Source organism: Meleagris gallopavo, chromosome 26 (genome assembly GCF_000146605.3).
Source record: "Meleagris gallopavo isolate NT-WF06-2002-E0010 breed Aviagen turkey brand Nicholas breeding stock chromosome 26, Turkey_5.1, whole genome shotgun sequence".
NCBI classification, from domain to species: Eukaryota; Metazoa; Chordata; class Aves; order Galliformes; family Phasianidae; genus Meleagris; species Meleagris gallopavo.
This window is the reverse complement of record NC_015036.2, coordinates 265,399-281,884: the sequence shown is the minus strand read 5'-3', so window position 1 is coordinate 281,884 and position 16,486 is coordinate 265,399. Positions and strand designations below refer to the sequence as shown.

At 47.5% G+C, this 16,486-nt stretch overlaps 1 protein-coding gene across 5 annotated transcripts; it reads left to right on the top strand.

Annotated features, from left to right (window-relative positions):
• Positions 1-31: 31 nt before the first annotated feature.
• Positions 32-14,656, top strand: CCDC15 (coiled-coil domain containing 15). Of its 5 annotated transcripts, none has more exons than XM_019622920.2 (12): positions 35-311; positions 2,010-2,159; positions 2,961-3,140; positions 3,684-3,800; positions 6,937-7,035; positions 7,320-7,475; positions 9,141-9,260; positions 10,836-10,883; positions 10,986-11,089; positions 13,171-13,350; positions 13,499-13,566; positions 14,320-14,656. In XM_019622920.2, exons 2-12 carry the CDS (start codon positions 2,064-2,066, stop codon positions 14,430-14,432), a joined length of 1,281 nt encoding a protein of 426 aa, XP_019478465.1. In that variant the 5' UTR covers positions 35-311; positions 2,010-2,063; the 3' UTR covers positions 14,433-14,656. The 5 variants fall into 5 exon arrangements, with proteins under 5 accessions (XP_019478467.1, XP_019478465.1, XP_019478464.1 ...); XM_019622919.2 differs by having other exon boundaries at positions 48-311; positions 13,418-13,566; XM_019622922.2 differs by lacking the exon at positions 14,320-14,656 and having other exon boundaries at positions 32-311; positions 13,171-13,312; positions 13,418-13,551.
• The last annotated feature ends 1,830 nt before the right edge of the window (positions 14,657-16,486 follow it).

Genomic DNA, 16,486 nt, shown 5'->3' with positions numbered 1-16,486 from the left:
GAGTGCCGCCCCGCCCCGGGGGTGCCACGAGCCCCGGCTGGGGCTGCAGGCAGCCGGGAGCACGTATTATTTTCTCGAATCGGGTCCCAGAGGCCGAGGTGCCCGTGTAGCCCCACCTCCCTTCTACGCGCACCGAATTCACTCGCTGCATTTCTTATGAGAAACATTGACTTCAGAACCGATCAGATGAAGGCCCTTACTGATTCTATAGAGAGCTGCTGTTGATTACTTAATTTTTTACACCACCCACTGTAACTTTAGCTGGATCTCTGTGTTTCTGGCTTGCTATCGGCAGCTGACCTCTACTATAGGTAACAGAGCTAACAACTACTGATGTTTTGCCCCCTATCAGTGCTCTTTATATTGTTTGCCGCCTCATGTTTGTGAGCAGAGGTTTTATTCCAAGTTGCTGATTTAAAATAAAGAAATGCTGTAGGGTTTTGAGCCAATCTCTGAAGTACCCCCATTAGAAACACTGAAGAAAATCTTCTCTGGTGCTTATCTCAGGGATTTCTGCTTTGCGGGTTATTATAAGAGGACTAAAAATGCATTAAGTATAGGATGAGGAGTTCAATCCCCTGTAATTAATGTCGAAACGTTACAGAAGCTCCTGTGCTTCTGCAATGATTTATTTCCATATTGTAATTTAAATTCTGAAAGGTTGAGATAATATATGGAAATGAATTGTCTCTGTATTCATGCACCTTCCACTGCCAAACTTCGAAATGAGCTGGAGCTTTCCTGGGGCTCAGGTTTTGAAGCCAACTGAGAGCTGCTGGTCGTTGTTGGGGGCTGAGCCCTTGCCATGTGTCAGAGCACCCTCTGCACGTTTGCCACACGCCAGCTGTGCTCATGCCTCCCCTTTGCCCTTGTGCCTTCAGGTGTGGACAGAGTTGTGTGAGGTTATTGGAGCTTGTTTAATACACCTGCATACAGCAGTGGGTCGTATTAAAAAATTAAATGAATGTCTTCAATCAGCATTGCTAATGAGATTGCCAGCAGGGAGCATGGTGAGTTGGAAATGGCATCTTCAGTGCTGCTAGCAGTGTGGAGTTCTGCCCGCCTTCGTGCTGTGGTTGTGCCAATGGGGTCCCGCTGCCATTCGTTTTCCTGGCACTGAGGTGTGGGGTGCAGCCATCCCTGCAATTTGAGGTTGTAAAAATATGTGGTGGGCGATAGGATGTAACCCATACCAACCCCACAGCCCTGTCTGTCAGCTGCTTACCAGTGGCTCCACTTATTGCCCTTCGATCTGTTCCTCATAGCTGTGTTTGATGTAAAGCAGTATGAAACTGATCATCTAAATAAATAAAACTGAATTACCCTGCAGCTGGTGACAATCAGCCGCTGCAGATCCCTTTTCCAGGGTTTTGCCCAATGACTTATTTATCAGGTAGCCAGGAAATGGAGCTGGTTTTCTTTAAGCCTTGGTAGTGTTAGCAGGATTTTCTGGTGTGGCTTCAACTGGGAACTATGCAAACCTAATTGTTAGGTCATTCCTTTTAATTTTTTCACTTTGGATGGTAAAATCACTGTCAGAGCAGTAGCTCTGCCTGTGCTGTGGTCTGCAGTGTTTGATATGCTTCCAGCACTGCTCTTGCAACACAGTGAAAAATGGATATGGGGCATTGTATAGAGAATTAACGTGACCTGGGCCAGCCTGATTCTTTGGCTTTGAATATCTGAGCATCCATTTGTGGAACGGTGATCACGAGTCATTGCATTAGGCTATGCTCTTGTTTTTCCTTTCTGTGCAAGGGGTCAAAGGAGGAAACGTGTTGCTCTGTAACAGCTCCTGGCTATTAGATTTGATTCTAGCTAGTAGCAATTCAGTAGATGTTGTCCAAGCTGGCACTTTGCACACTTGAAATAAAATGTTGTTATGAAGCTCTCTGGGTGCTGCTTATCTGGCCTGTAGCTACAGGTCTTTAGAGGGGAAGCAGGAATATGGGCTGCTACCATCCTGCAGTGTGGCAAAACCATGTGAAATCTGCTTTCATCTCTTCCAGGCTTCAGCATTTCAGGTTGAGGAGGAGCTGAAGGAGCAGCAGAGGAGGAAGGCAATGAGGCTCAGGCACTTCCAGGGAGAGGTGAAGCGGCGGGTGAACCAGCAGGTCAAGATGAGAAGAAAGCAGCAGCTGCAGAGGTCCTGGGAAGCGGTGAGCAGCTCCTTCTGTCTGCTTTCCAGAGCAGTGTGTCCCTCTAAACTGGGGAAAAAGCACTGTCAACCCCAAGTCTTATTAGTAAGAAAAAACAGGAAACTTGTGGCTCCCGCAGGCACTGTTGCTGCGTGGCAAGCCCACAAGTAAGGCAGCCCAACACCTTGGCTTGCTCTGGTGCTGAAGGTGCACTGAGCCTTCTGTTCCACATGTTCCACTGTCTCTCTGGGGCAATAGCTAAAGAACAGAGTCCTGCTGACCCCTCAGATCTCGAGTGTCAAAAAGTAGCCAGGCTGAGTTGTGAATGGTGCAGGTGTCTCCTGGCTATGTTAGAGGAAAGCAGCATGTTTCTGCTACTCTTCCCAAAGCAATTCCTAAGCAGCAATTCCATGACATATTCTCATTCTCATTTCCTTCCAAGAGCTTATTTTAGATGATCCTTTGAATGTATTATTTAATCCTTCCTCCTCTTAAACTCCAGTGATAGTTGCCAGAAACTCACTGTACAGTGAGAAAGGGAAGTACTGAAATACCAACAGTTCTGGACACCCTGGGGGTGTTTGGGCTGCTTCCAGCGATGAGAAGGCACGGTCGAGTGGATATGTCCTCATGTTACTGCCAGAACCACTCAGAGCAGAGAGCTGCCAAACTGCTCGTGTTTGCTTGTGGATCTTTAGTGTCTTGGTTTTAACCACAGAAGGGTACGATCCTGTAAGCTCAGCATGAGCTTCTGCAGAAGCACGTGCCAGCCAGGTGGGAGATGATCTCTGGAGATTTGCACGTGGCTTTTTACCCTGGCAGACAGAGAAGGAGAGCAACCTCGCCATGCAGTGCTTGGGCTCGGTGCTGCAGCTGACACCCAAGAAGAACACGTGTGTCTTCCGGAGCCGCCCTGTGCCCACCATCTGCAGCCCCGCTGCCCTGGCACGGCAGGAGGAGCAGGGGGTGCCCAGTGAGCCCTTCCAGCAGCAAGCTGCCCAGGTGCGTGGGGCCCTTCTACCCTCATCCTTTCCATCATGCTGAGCGCTTTAGGGTTAAGATGGAAAATGGGTAATGTTTTGTTTTCTACCCTCTTCTACAACACTTCCCTAGTATATATATATATTTAACAAATATAGGTGTACCACTCCATAGGACACTTGTTCTTGCCCCGCTGCTTGTAGATACAGTGAATTTTTGTTAAAACCTGCTGCAAATCCTCAGCTGTGACCTCTTGCTGTGCTGGGATGTCATGTTGGAGAGGAGGCACTAGGTGGTGCTGCCTCCTTGAGCGTGTGTCCTGCAGATGAAGTGTGTGGGACCCTGAAATCTTGGTAAATGTGTCGTAGGGGCTGTCTTAAGTGTTTTCAATAGCGATGGTTATGGTGCATTTGGCACATTATAACGTGTGTTTATCTAGAGGCTGGTGTTGAGCAGGGCCCATTGGGATGCCTCTTTTATGTAAATGAATTGCTTGGTGCAGCACTCCTGGAAAACATCTGCTGACTTGTTGTTGTGTCCGTCCCTCTGTCCTTCTCATGACAGCTTAGCAAAGCCATGAGACAAGTTCGGCGCAGGCTGGCATCCTGTCGGACAGTGCGCAGAGGCATGCAGGCCCCAGAGCTCCCCGGCGGCACGTGGAGGCTTGGCCAGAGTCAAGATGTGAGTGGGGCAGCTGGGCAGGGAGTGAGTTACCTGCGAGGCCGTGGCAGGGCTGGTGCTAACTGCAAACCCGAAGCGTCGCTCAGGGAGATTCTTCAGCAAAATCTGTGGCTCTGTGACCCTGGTGATGATGTACCACCCGTGGATGAGCAGGACCCAAGGCTCTGTTGCATGGATGCTTCTACCTTTGTTCTTGCAGCCACCTTTCAGAGAAGGCAGCAGGGCAGAGTGGGTGGAAACACCTCTGTTTGCAAGATTAATGAAAGATAAACTAGGAAGTAAAAATTCAAATAATATTTTAAAGACTTAGATTGTAATCTGGGGATCTGGGAGGAATGTGGTGATCAGCCCACCCTTGTGTGCCCTTCGGCAAACTTCAACTGCTCTTATTGCAGCAATCTGTTTTGTGAACACGGCAGAGATCTGGAGGTCTTTCCTCACTCAAGGCTGACTTCAGGCAGACAGCTGTTGGCATGCATCTCCTTTTCTCAGAGCACTAAGAACATAGGAGCCGCATAACAAGATTAGTCCCAAGTGCCTGACCTTTTGTGCTGTTGAATTTCATCCTGTTCTGATCGCTCAGGATCAGCTTTATGCCACAGCTACTGGCATAACTGTGTCCTGCTTTGTATGCCAAGTCCTTTTTTTAACTGATGTACTTTGCCCATCTGCAAGTTCTGGAGAACACTAGCAGCAGCCCAACCTGCTGTTTTGTCTCATTACCTCCACTGGAGCCAGCTTCCTGCCTGTCTTGTACTTCTTCATTCCCTTCTCTTTTCAGGTTCATCAAAGGTGAAGTGCATTTTGGCTAGCTGTTATCTTGAAAATGCCTTTTATATAAGGGCTGGTCTGACTCTTCCTACTCTGTACTATTGGATGTTTGTTCAAGAAAGTCACCTTTGTGAACAAAAGTTGCAGCAACACTGTAATTACGGCTCAAGGAACTTGTATCTATTTGAAACACTACACATACCTTCTATTTAAGTCCTCGATGCTCAGCAAGATGGAGAGATAACATTACTTAGCTGTTGGTGTATCCTGACATGAGTAACACAGTCCCTGCCTGTGCGATGCAGGCCCTTGCAGAAGACAACGGGCTGTGGGATGTGCGGTGTGGGAGCCATGCAGGTTGTCCACAGCAGTGAGGAACAAGTCTGAGAGAGGCTGTGGGTCTCATATCCACCCTCCTACTGAGCTGCAGAAAAAGGCTAATCTGTGCTTTCTTAAAGCCTCTGACAAGAAGACGCTCTTAGCTTTTGCAGGCAACTTTAGTCCGGAGTGAAAATGTTAATTTATTGCATTGCTTTCTCTTATTATTCCAAGATAGAAAAGAGTTCTTTTGTTAATGTGAATCTTTCTCCCTGCATGCGTGCCTGGTTTCCATAGTCATAATTAGGACAGCAGCTTATTCCCTTCTTTTCAGGTGTAAAGGCTGTTGCAGACTTAACACTTTGATAAATTGCTGCTCTTTGTGTTTGTCCTGATTGAGCTTCCTTGTGCTGCCTTCTCCATCCAGTCTCTTTCATTTGGATGCAAGCATTTAAACTGTTCTGATACTTCTACAACTTCACATGATGTTATGGGTCTGCAAATGCAATCAAGGCTTTCCTTTGTTCCATCACCCTGGCTGATAATGAAATTATTGAGCAGTACCCACTTTGTCCTTTCCTTTCTCAGCAAACCCAGTGTGACCGAGTCTTGATAGTGTTTGTCATCAGTACTGCAAGTCCTTTTAATGGTTTTACCTAATAGATATTTCCTTCCCAAAGTGCTGAATTAGGCCATGTCAAAAGCTGGGCTAAAATAGGATCTAGATCTCCACTTGTATCTAAGGGGGACTGCTACCAGCTTGTCTGCTAGTCCTGGAGTTAGCCCAGGGCAGGTCCTGCACACTTACAACAGAAGTTTCAATTTCTAGGAATATTCTGACTTTTCTCCTCCCAGTTCTAGTCTCAGATTTTCCTTGCTGCTCTTACTAGCTCAGAGCAGTTCTTTGGCTGAAGGGTGATGCACAGAAACATAAAATGGTGTTGTTCCTGGTGTCCTCTGGCAGCTGTCCCTCTCCTTGTGTACTGAGCCTTACTGAAAGCCTGATTTCTTGTTACCTTGATGTCTCTTGTTTTACTTACAGCCTTGGCCTTTGTGGCACTTGTTTTATGTCCCTGTGTGCTTGTGTTGTCTCCTACAGGATTCTTTTTGTAACCTGACCCATGCTCCATTTCCTCTGTGCTCACATTGATCACGGGCACCAAAAGAGCTTGGAGCTGAGCCAGGTTTGTCTCACACTGTGCATCGTGCTCTCTACTCTGGCAGAGTAGCTTATACTTGTTCAGTTAGCATTGTTTAATGGATCATCTGTTTTTTTTCAGTCCTGTTTTCCACCTTTCTTTTTTTTTTTTTTCCTCCTTCCCTGTAAAGACTTGCATTCCCCAAGACTGTTAAACAAGAAGTCTGTTCCTGAAACTATTGCTGTTCTGTCCCAAGCATTTCTTTTCAGGTCACTTTTCAGAGGTCTTGCTGGTCTGTTTCCTGCTGCATGTCTTTCCCAAGCAGATACCTAGATTGCAATAGAGTGAAAATTACCTGTCCTGTGTTCCAGGTGATCCTGCTCACCAAGCCTTTCATTGCTTTGCCTTTAGTGTTTGTAGGTCTCCAGCATGATAGCACCCAAATTCTTTTCCCCAGCTGATGATTCCCCAAAGGTTTTTTTTTCTCAACAGTTTCATTTCCTTCTGTCTTCAGGGCTTAAGAGCATCCTTACAAGACAATAACTGTTGATCTCTACTCTCTTGTCCAATTGAAAAAGCTTCTCTATTATATTTCTGTCATTCTAGTGTTGATAGAGTAGTTCCTCTGCCTATCAAGTAATTTCTTTTTCAAACTGGCTCCAGGCTGTCCTCCATGCCCCGTGTATTGCAACAGCACAACCATCTTGGGCGATTCCTGGCTTGACCCAAATTCCACCTGTTGATTCACTCTGCAAGCACTTCTGCTCTTCCCTTCCTGTCTCTGTTTCTATCCTGCTGAAGGGATAGCAAGGGAAAAAAATCTGGCTCAGAGCTTGCTTCTGGCATTTTGATTTTTAGTTTGTAGGAAACAATCTGCTGCCTCTCAAAATATTTTAATATCCTTTCAGGAGCCTGCCCACTTACCATCTGAACGAGCACAGAATGAGTGTCACTTAAGCAATCCTGCTCACCCCACATCTCTGCAGTCAGAAGTGTTGCCTAGAAAGGTATAAAGGTGTTTTTCTTTCCATCACCCCACACACTTCTGTCCCTCTGTTTCTGCAGTTGGTGAGAATGTAGTCAGGAGCCACCCTGCTAGATTTTCTGGCTCTTAAGCCCCGCGGTGATGTTTGAATACATTGCACTGCTGCCTGCCAGATCTCAACTAGCTTCACAGAGCAGGTGCCCTGAGGTTAACAGTATGTCTAACCCTTACTCAAGGACATTGCCTTTGCACTCTGCACCCAAAGCAGTCACATTTGAACCTCACGTTTCTTCCTCTCTCCTCCAGGAATCAGTGCTGTGTGCCCCAGTGCCCACTGAAGGTGAGAACGAGGAACTTATTCTAGCAGGACATCATGATCTTCCAGCTGAACTGCAAGACCAGATGACAGCTCCACATCAAGCTGAGCAAGATGACTTTTACATCAAAATGGAATTTAGAAAAGTGAGACATGAGTCTGGGCCAGTTGAACTTAAGAAGTGCAAGTCACTGGGAGTTATGTTCAGGCAGGGGTAATGAGGCTGCTGTTGTAGTTCCATTTGCACCTTCACACCTGGCAGGCTTGTGCCTGCTGTCACCTTTGGTCAACGCAGACCAAAGAGTGTGAAAGCAAGGTGAGATTGGTGGCTTGGAGCAGGCTCTCTGGCATGCACCGCACACAAGGGCTCTGTAACAGGATGTACAGCAACTTGTATCTTGATCTGTAGGCACAAAGGCACCGTTTTTAAATGCTGGGAGCCTGTTAGTAGGTAAGTGTAATGAGAGCTCTTGTGCCTGCTCTTAGAATAGCCGTATCGTTTTGACATTGTGCTCTCACTGCTTTGATCTTAGCACTGTGGCTTCCAAAGTGGTTTTATGTGTGCCTGCCTCGTCATGCCAGTTGTCTCATGCTCAGCAGAAATCTGAGACTTGTTGTGCAATTGCACTGGGTGCTTAATCAAGCTCCAGGCTGGGGCAGGAGGACCTGCAGCTATCCCATGTCCTTCTGCCCTGCTGGAGGCAGTGGTGGGATGGGAGAGCTGTGCATGTATCAAACTGGCCGGAGACCTCCATTTAAAAAGGAAAAACAGAAGTTTTTTGTCAGAGGAATGAGCTGAGATCGTTCATCCTTAGGAGCACCATTAATGTGTGTGCTCCCAAGAAGGGAACTAATGTATTTATTGATGGATTTTCTGTTTTCACGCAGCTTTATTAAGTGTCTGAGGTATGGAAATGTTTTGCCCTTTGGATTACTTGGAATACTTAGCAAATATGATATGGCTAAAGCAGCGTGTGCTGCTTGTTTGGTGGCTGGTCCAGCTGAAATACTGACTTGACAAATACTTTGAGTGGAGTGAAGAAGGCAGAGGATTCTGGGAGATGCTTCCTTTTGTCCTCTGCACTTTTCCCTGTGTTGCTATTGTTTTCTTGCACTTCATGAAGTTAATGATGAAAGTTCAACAGGTAAGAGGGTTTTATGAATCCTTATTTGGACTGAAACAGAAAAGTCTAAGGATACCTCTGGGCAGTGTTTTGTCAAAGCTTTGTTCCATGTGTTCCCATTTGGAGATGCAGAACATGTCTTCTCTCTGGTGATGGGGAGAGGCCAACCTACTGGAGTGGTGTGACACTGATAAGCAGCTGAGCTCCATCCCACTGCTCTGTCATTCCCACTCTTCAACAGAGCAGGGTGAGAAAATATGGTGGAAAAAACAGCTCATGGGTTGAGATGAGGACAGAGATCACTCACTGATAACTCTTTGTGGGGAAAAACAGATTTAACGTAAGGAGATGAATGTAATTTATTACCTATTGATAACAGATTAAAGCAGCGAGAGCTAAAAGCAAACTAAAATTACTTTCCTTCCTATCCACCCTCCTCCTCCTGAGTGGTGGAGGGGAACAGGGAATGGCATTCAAGTGCTCCATCTCTGCTACTCCTTCATCCTCACTGCTTCCCTGCCCTGTATGGGTCCCTCCTGTGGGATGCAGTCCTTCTGAAGTGATCCTTGTGTGCAGCTGATGCTGAGTGTGTTACTCTGGGGATTATGCACAGAGGACCCACCTCCAGCCTGGAGGACTTTCTGGAGGAAAGAGGAAGGTTGATGCTGCTCTCATGTTATCTTTCAGTTCTCAGATGGATCAGCGAAGGATTTGAACTCACCTGAGTCTCTGCAGAGAACGACCCTTGGTTGTCAAGCTCCCCTTGTCCTGTGGGCTGGCATAGACCAAGAGGAAAGCAAGAAGCAGGTTTGTCTGCTGCAGCTAAGTGCTCGTTGTTTTGTATCTGTTTCAGGAGTGAAATGCACGGAAGCTAGGTGATGCTGCTGGCTCAGATAAGAAGCCTCTGGAGCAGCAGTGGTGCACAAAGCTCTGCTGAGTTTGTCAGTGCTGATGGTTTCTTGAGCAAACCCACCAAGTTCTTCTTTTTAAGTCTGTTGTGTTGGCACATAGGGTCGCTAGTTGCTATTCCCACAATATCTGGGATCTGAATAATGCAAAAATGTTTTAGGAAAAAAGGTTTGGTTCCTTCAACCTTGCAAAACACAGGCTGTGAGGTGCTGTGATTTGTTTTCTGCAGTTGCATGGAGAGAGAGGGAGGAGCTGCCAAAAATGCTAAGTAAAAAAGAAAAAAAAATGAACAAAGCCCCAGTTTATCTTGTTTGTGTATGAGGCTGGGAGTATAAAAGGTTCCCTGCATATCAGCACACAGCAGGAGGGATGGCGGCTTTCAGGCTGCAGCCCTGATGCTTGCAGGAACTTGGCTGTGCTCAGCCTGAGCTGCTCCGCTTGGTCAGCACAAGGCAGGGAGTTTCCTCCCTCTTGGCTGGCCCTTTGCTTGAGCAGAGCAGTGCTGCTTAACTCAATTCAGGAGTGGCTGAAGCTTGTTGGGGTTTGCTGTGCACTGCTAATGGGATCTGGCCTCTTTCTGTAGCGTGCTGAGGGTCTGATTTAATCACCAGGACCAATCTGTGGCCAACACTTTGGCTCATGTTGATGCAGGAGATGCAAAGAGATTGCTTCTCTTGGATTCCTTAAGAAGATGGCTTAGTTTTTCCTGCTTCCTTCTGACTTCAGCTTATTTGTAGTCTACAGCCTAAAACTCAAAAGGACTTTGAACAAATTGTGTTTTTGTTCTTTATGTGCATTTTCTAACAAGCTGATTCAGAAATTCATTTGTGGTTTCTAGAAGTCATGACAGCAGCTGGGGTTTGTCAGATAGTTCCTTCTGCCCCTTGCTTTGTATCTTCTTGGCTCTGATCCACTCTGAAATAACTGGTTTTGCAGCAGGATCTTCCTTGTGGTTATTTTCCATCCAGCTTTCTGTCCTTTCAGCCTGCCAATCTCTCCTATGCCATCCAGCTGTGCAAGGCTCTCTGCAGAGAACAGGGTGGACACCCTCAGTCCAAAGCTCTTGGTATTGATGAGGAAATCCGTGCCTTGAGCTTGCTGGAGTCGTGGGGCTCAGGCATGCTGCATGCTGACTGCTTCCCCTTCAGGTGGGAGAGCTTTGCCTGTAAGCTTTAGCCAGCAGCTTTCCTCACCCTTGCTGCAGCTGTGGGTTTAAGCTGAAGCCCAAATACTGAATGTTTGCTGTTCTGCAAGTGGTTGTGCACTGTTGTTTGTACCACACTCCTTTTGTGGGATTAGGTGGGAACTCTGCTTTTTTCTAGGAGGAAAGCAAGAGTTCAGAACCTTGTCAGATGAGAGATTCCATATCCATAGGAGGGTCGGTCAGTCCTGGTACGAGCACTGGTATGAAGCTCTCCAGTGCTCCGTGATGCTTTGGTTCTCCTTTCCTCATGTCTCCATCTCTTTCTTCAGTCCTTAGCTATTAGGAGACTTCTGAGGATCCTTTGGAGAAAGAGCGAGGTTTCCATCTTGATAATCTCCAACTCGAGTGTCTGTACTACCTAATATTAGGTGAGTCTGTTCCAAGACGTCTTTCTCAAAGCTGCACCTTCATTCCTGCAGCGTCGGATTGAGTACCTGAGGTGCAGGCGTCTCTTCATGAGCGCCGAGCGAGAGCAAGTGAAAGAGCAGCAGAGGCAAAAGGAGCGGCAGAAGAGGATTGCTGAGTGAGTATGTGTGGGTGAGCAGCACCCTGTCACTTGCCCCTTGCAGCCCAACCTCCGGGGTATGGAGGCTTTGTGAAGACTGTCCAAAACCACATGTGATAGGACCTTTTCTGACTCCTTTGCCTCTTTATCAACTTTTAAAAATGAATCAGGAAGTCAGCTGAGATGCAAATGTCTCCTTGCTGTTTTGGTGCACAAACCTTTAACTCTGGAGTGGGTTTCATTCACCTGAAACAGGAACAGAGACCCACAGGCTGTGCTGAGTCCTTTGGAGGCACTCAACAGTTCAGTTTCTGAGCCCCCGTGCAGCTCTGGGAGGGGCTGGGAGCTGAGGTGTCAGGCTTGGAGAGATGCATTTCACTGCAACACAGTTCTCTGAGACACCAACACCCAGGCCACGTGCCACTGCCACAATCAGAAACATTGGGGTGAGATTGGCATTGTTCTTAAGCCAATCTTCTCTGGATTTTTATATCAGACCCTTCACCCTAACAGCTATAAACATCTATATGGCATAATAAAAACTTGTTTTAGCATTTGTTCCCAGAATGGAAAACTCAGTATCTAAGTGGAAATCTCCCTGTGTTTTGGTGACTGGGTCACCTTTCCCATTTAGGGAGGTCCTTAAGGAGAAGCTCTGCAAATTCACACCAAAAGAAGAAAGATGCTCCAAATGTTTTGTCTTTGACTTGCTCTGGCATAAAATAATGCATCTCCATGATCCCCCCCGTGGGACCAGGCTTTGAGGGCAAGATTTGGCCATTCCATTCAATTTAAGCACAGTTTCAAAAAAGGAGTGTAGCCCAGCTGCCACCTGCAGCCAGTTCCAATCAATCCAAGGGGACAACCAGCAGGCAGCAGAAATGCTCCAGCCCTTAAATGACAAGGTCAGCCTGCTGCAGTGCAGTGTCCTGGAGCATGAGGTCCTGGTGTTTTTTTGGCGGTCATTTTTTAGACAGCAATTGCAAGGAAATGTTTCTGCAGCCACATTCCTGAAACTTAAATTGGTACTCAGAGATTTGGAGACACTTTCTTGCCCTGCAAGTGCTGGTGAGACGCTAAGGACCTCTTAGTTACTGATGGATTTATTTATTTATTTCCCCCCCCCCTTTTCTTTTCCTAGTCGCAGGGGCTCTGCTGGGCCTGCAAGCTGCTCAGCAAAAAAAAAAAAAAAGAGCTGTTTTTGCAATTACTTCATGTAATGCTAAGCTGGCCTTGGCCTTAGTTTCTATAGCAGAAGATTTATGGCAGTGTAGTTAAGGCACTATTACCACTTCATAAAAAAGAGTTTATAACTTGACAAGAGAAGTTTGGTTTCAGTACTTTTATTCTCAGCATTCATATTTGACCCAACAAATAGAGTAACATCCAAAATGTCCCATTCGATTATGCTTCCTTCCCCTGGCTTCTCCCTCGCTTTGATATTCTGAATGCCTTTTGGCAGTGATCAGTGTGTAACATGTGATAATGATAACATTTGGTACTCATCAGCAGGAATAAAATGGCACATGCTTTGGTTTAAAGTCTTTGTGCTTTGTAATTGCCACTTTCAAGGGAATGTGCTTTGCAATTTTTGAGTTATGCAGTCCAGATTCCATGAAAGGGGTTGTGGTGCCATGTAGGTGCAAGGGAGAGTGAGGCAATGGAGAAAGGTTTAGTTAAAAAAGGAAAAATAAATTAACTTCTTGGAGCCTGTTCAGAGTCGGTGTGGGATCCTTGGAGTTTTTCTGCTGTACTTCTGCAGCCTTATTTTCCTTGTCATTGACTTCTTGCAAGGACAGCTTAAATCAGGGTCCAAACTGCCCAGCTTGAAGAAATCAAAAGTGGGGAGGCTGAGCAATTGTCCCCAGGAACTGCTGCCCCCTGGGTGGATATAAAGGACCTCAGGCACCATTCTTAGTTTCTTAAGGGTGGAAGAGCATCTCAGGAGGCTTTTTAAGAGCACTGCAGTTGGCTTTTGGAGAACAGGAGTATGTGTCACTGCGGGTACCCATGGTCCGGCACCTGTGTGGGTATGGAGGTCAAGTTGGGAATCTTCTTCCCCCTCTGAGAAGGTCAGGGAAAGCTCTCTGTGCCTGCAGGATTAAGAGCAAGAAGGAGAACCAGCGCCAGGTGGAGGAGCAGAGGATGCAGAAGGCAGCTGAGCAGCAAGAACCCTTCCTGGGGGATGGTGTGTGCAAAGTTCTGGCCCAGCTTGAACTGGAGGAGAGGAGGCTAAACAAGGTCAAGCAAAAAGAGCAGCGAAATAAGGAGTACACAAGGTGAGCTGGCAACAGCTGGGCCTCTGCTCCTTGTGCTGAGCCTCAGTGACTGCTTTGTGCCTTGCAGGTATGTCGAAGCTTTAAGAGCCGAGGTGAAGGAGAAGATGAAACTGTACAACATCAACTTGCCTCCCCTGTGCTCCTGCAGCTCTGACTTCTGGGAGTCCCACCCTGATACCTGTGCCAACAACTGCATCTTCTACAAAAACCACAAAGGTAGGAGCTCCTGCATCTCAAGAGGAGATGGCACAGACCCGACTGAGGGTGTGGGTCTGACTGTACCGAGAGAAATCAAACCTGACCAGATGTCATTCTGTGCTTCAGGTACACCATAACTGCACAGATGTGCACCAGCTGCAGGCTTGCCTAATGCAGGTCTGGGGCAGCTCAGGCATGGTGCCTGGGGAGAAGCCGGGTGCTTGGCTGCTCCTTTCCAGTCCCTTCTCCCTCTGTCTCTTCAGTGAGCTCCATGGCATCATCAGCAAAATGCCAACCTCTGTGGCAGAGCGTTAAATAACTGCCATAATGTTGACAGGGGGAGAACAAACAAACTGGTTAAGGGCATGGGAACCCAGTGGCTTTTGTAGTGCTCTGTTTAAATGCCAAATCTGCTCTTGGGAGATTGCTTGTAAGAAAGGGGTGGAAATCTTCTTTATGTGAGAGTGCTCTGATCTTGGCCAAACACCTGGCTGAGTAATTGGGAGTTCTCTGCTAGGTGGCTTTCTGTGCTGTAGAAATGGAAGCCTTATAGAAACCTCTGGCTGACAATAGTGCTCTGTAATGAGGATCCTACAGGTGGCTGTACAGCCTGTAGGTTGTAAAAAGAGTGTGGAAAACTACTGGCATCTTGATGATTTGTTTTTTTAATAGCAAACAAAAAAACTGTTTTTCTTGCATTAGAAGCCTGAAGCTTTTAATCAGTGAAATGCTCATCTTGTAACACTGCTGTTTGCTCCCTTTCCCTCCCAGCTTACAGCCATGCACTACAGTCTGTCATCTCATCCTGTGACCTGGTGGATGGAAGGCCGAAGCTGCCCCTCCGCCACCTCGCTGCTCTCTGCACCTGCCCTGCAAAGCTGTGAGGAGGGCAGCGGTGGTGGTGCTGCAGTGTCTCAGCACCAGAGCTGCGCTGTGCTGATGCATTTTGCTGCAGTTTGTGCTCAGGTTTGAACTGCACATCTTGCACTAGGCGCAGTTGGCTATTGCACAGGGCAAGTGTGAAGGAGCAGACTGCTCTGTGGCCGTGGGTAGAGTCAAGCACTTGGATTTTAGCATTCAACTGCAGAATAAACTGCAGCACAGATGATGCTCTTTGGTCTCATTTGTGGTGAGAAATGAGCAGAAAGAAGGTGCCTGGGGTTGAATGTCGTGTTGTCTCATGCATCACTGAAGCCCTGCTCCAGAGATTGCTTGCAGAGGGTTTTGCTGCGGATGTGTGTCCCCAGCTGCTGCCCGAGGTGTGTGTCTGCTGCCCAACCCTCACCCACCCTGCTCACTTTGTGGAGGTGGGAGCCTGGGCACCCAGGCAGTCTGGGAACTGGATGTGTGCTCCAGCTGCTTTGGATGGAGAAGCCCTCTGAGCCCAGACCCTGTCCCTCTCTTTTCTGTTCAGTTCCATATTATGCACGCTGGCCCCTGACTATCAGAGCAAGGCCTATTGCTTGCTGCTTTCTTCCAGGTGAGCACCTCTCTAATTGCAGGGCAGCACCCAACCCATGCTCCGAGGGCCAGTGGTTTCCTCTGTGAAGGGGCTTTGCTGTGGGAAGGGATGTTTCATCTCTTGGCACAGTCGGTGCTTTCTCTGGTTGCTGCTGCTCATGGGATGCTGGCACAAACTTGTTCTGAGCAGTGGCAGCACACGTAGGGTGCTGTGTGGTAACCATAGGGCTGCTCCTCTTGCTTTGCTGGGGCCCTGAGCATCTCTGAACTGAAACTGTGCAGCCAACTCCCCATCAAAGCTTCATTTTCTTCCTCCATCCCCCCTGGGCTTCCATGACCAAGCCTCCTCCTGCCTCCTCTCTCCACCATTAACCCAGGCAGGAAGGGCAGGCGCCCAAGCGTGCGGCCCCGCTGCTGCTGCTGACCCCGAACCGCGGCCGGAGGTGGCTCAGCACAGCGGTGCCAGCACTACTCATTAACTGGGATTTGCGTCATGGGAAGACGCTGCAGACAGCGCTCAGGGGTCGATCACCTCGGCCAACCCACAAGGATCAGCGTTGGGCATGCCTGCGGCACCTTGCTCGTGCCCCGGGGATCGAGGGAGGCAAAGGGACCCAATTTCCATCCATCCCGGGGGCCGTCGGCTACATCGGCGCTGAGCTTAAAGGGATGGAGGTCAAACAGAGCCGCAGTCAAACCATCGTCAGCATCTGTCCCTTGGCTGATGCTGAGCCCTGCTCACACCTCCGTCCCTGACAGCAGTTCTCTATAGTGGCGGTGCCAAAATCCACGTGAATCAGTTCGGTTTGCCCGAGGCTGGGCAGCAGGGGTTGGCCCAGGGCAGCCCCGGTCCCACAGCGCTTCCCGTGTGCTGCTGGAGTGATGGGGCGGCGGGGGGGCTGAGAGCTGCAGCCGTGGGGATGGCAGCTGGGGGCAGAGCAGCTCGGGGGCTCCTGGGAGCTGTGTGCTGCGCACCGATTTGTTCCTCCTTAGTTTCTCTTCATCCCTTTTTCTTCGTCCTCCTTTGTTTGTTTTTCTTTCCACTTCTTTTTCCCTTCCATATTTTTTCTGATTTTGTTATTTTGTCTTTTTTTTCCATTCTTTTTTTCTTTCTACTCCTTATCTTTTCTCTATTCTCTATTTTTTTTTTTTGTTCTTCTATTTTTCTGTTGGTTTTTTTTTTCGATTTTTCTTTTTTTTCTGTTGTTTTATTTTCCACTTTTTTCCTTTTTCTTTCATTCCCTTTCGCTCTTTTAATTTATTTCATTATTTCCTTTTTTTTCATTATTTTTTTGTTTTCCCTTTATTTTTTTTCTTTCCCATTTTTCTTATTTACATTTGTGTGCGTACTTTTTTCTTTCTCTTTCCCCTTTTCCAACCCCGTGTTTCTGTTTGTTTGTTTTCTTCTTTTGATTTCTTTTTTTTCCACCCCGTCCTTTCTTCTCTTTCTTCCTCATATTTTCCTTTCCTTTTTTTT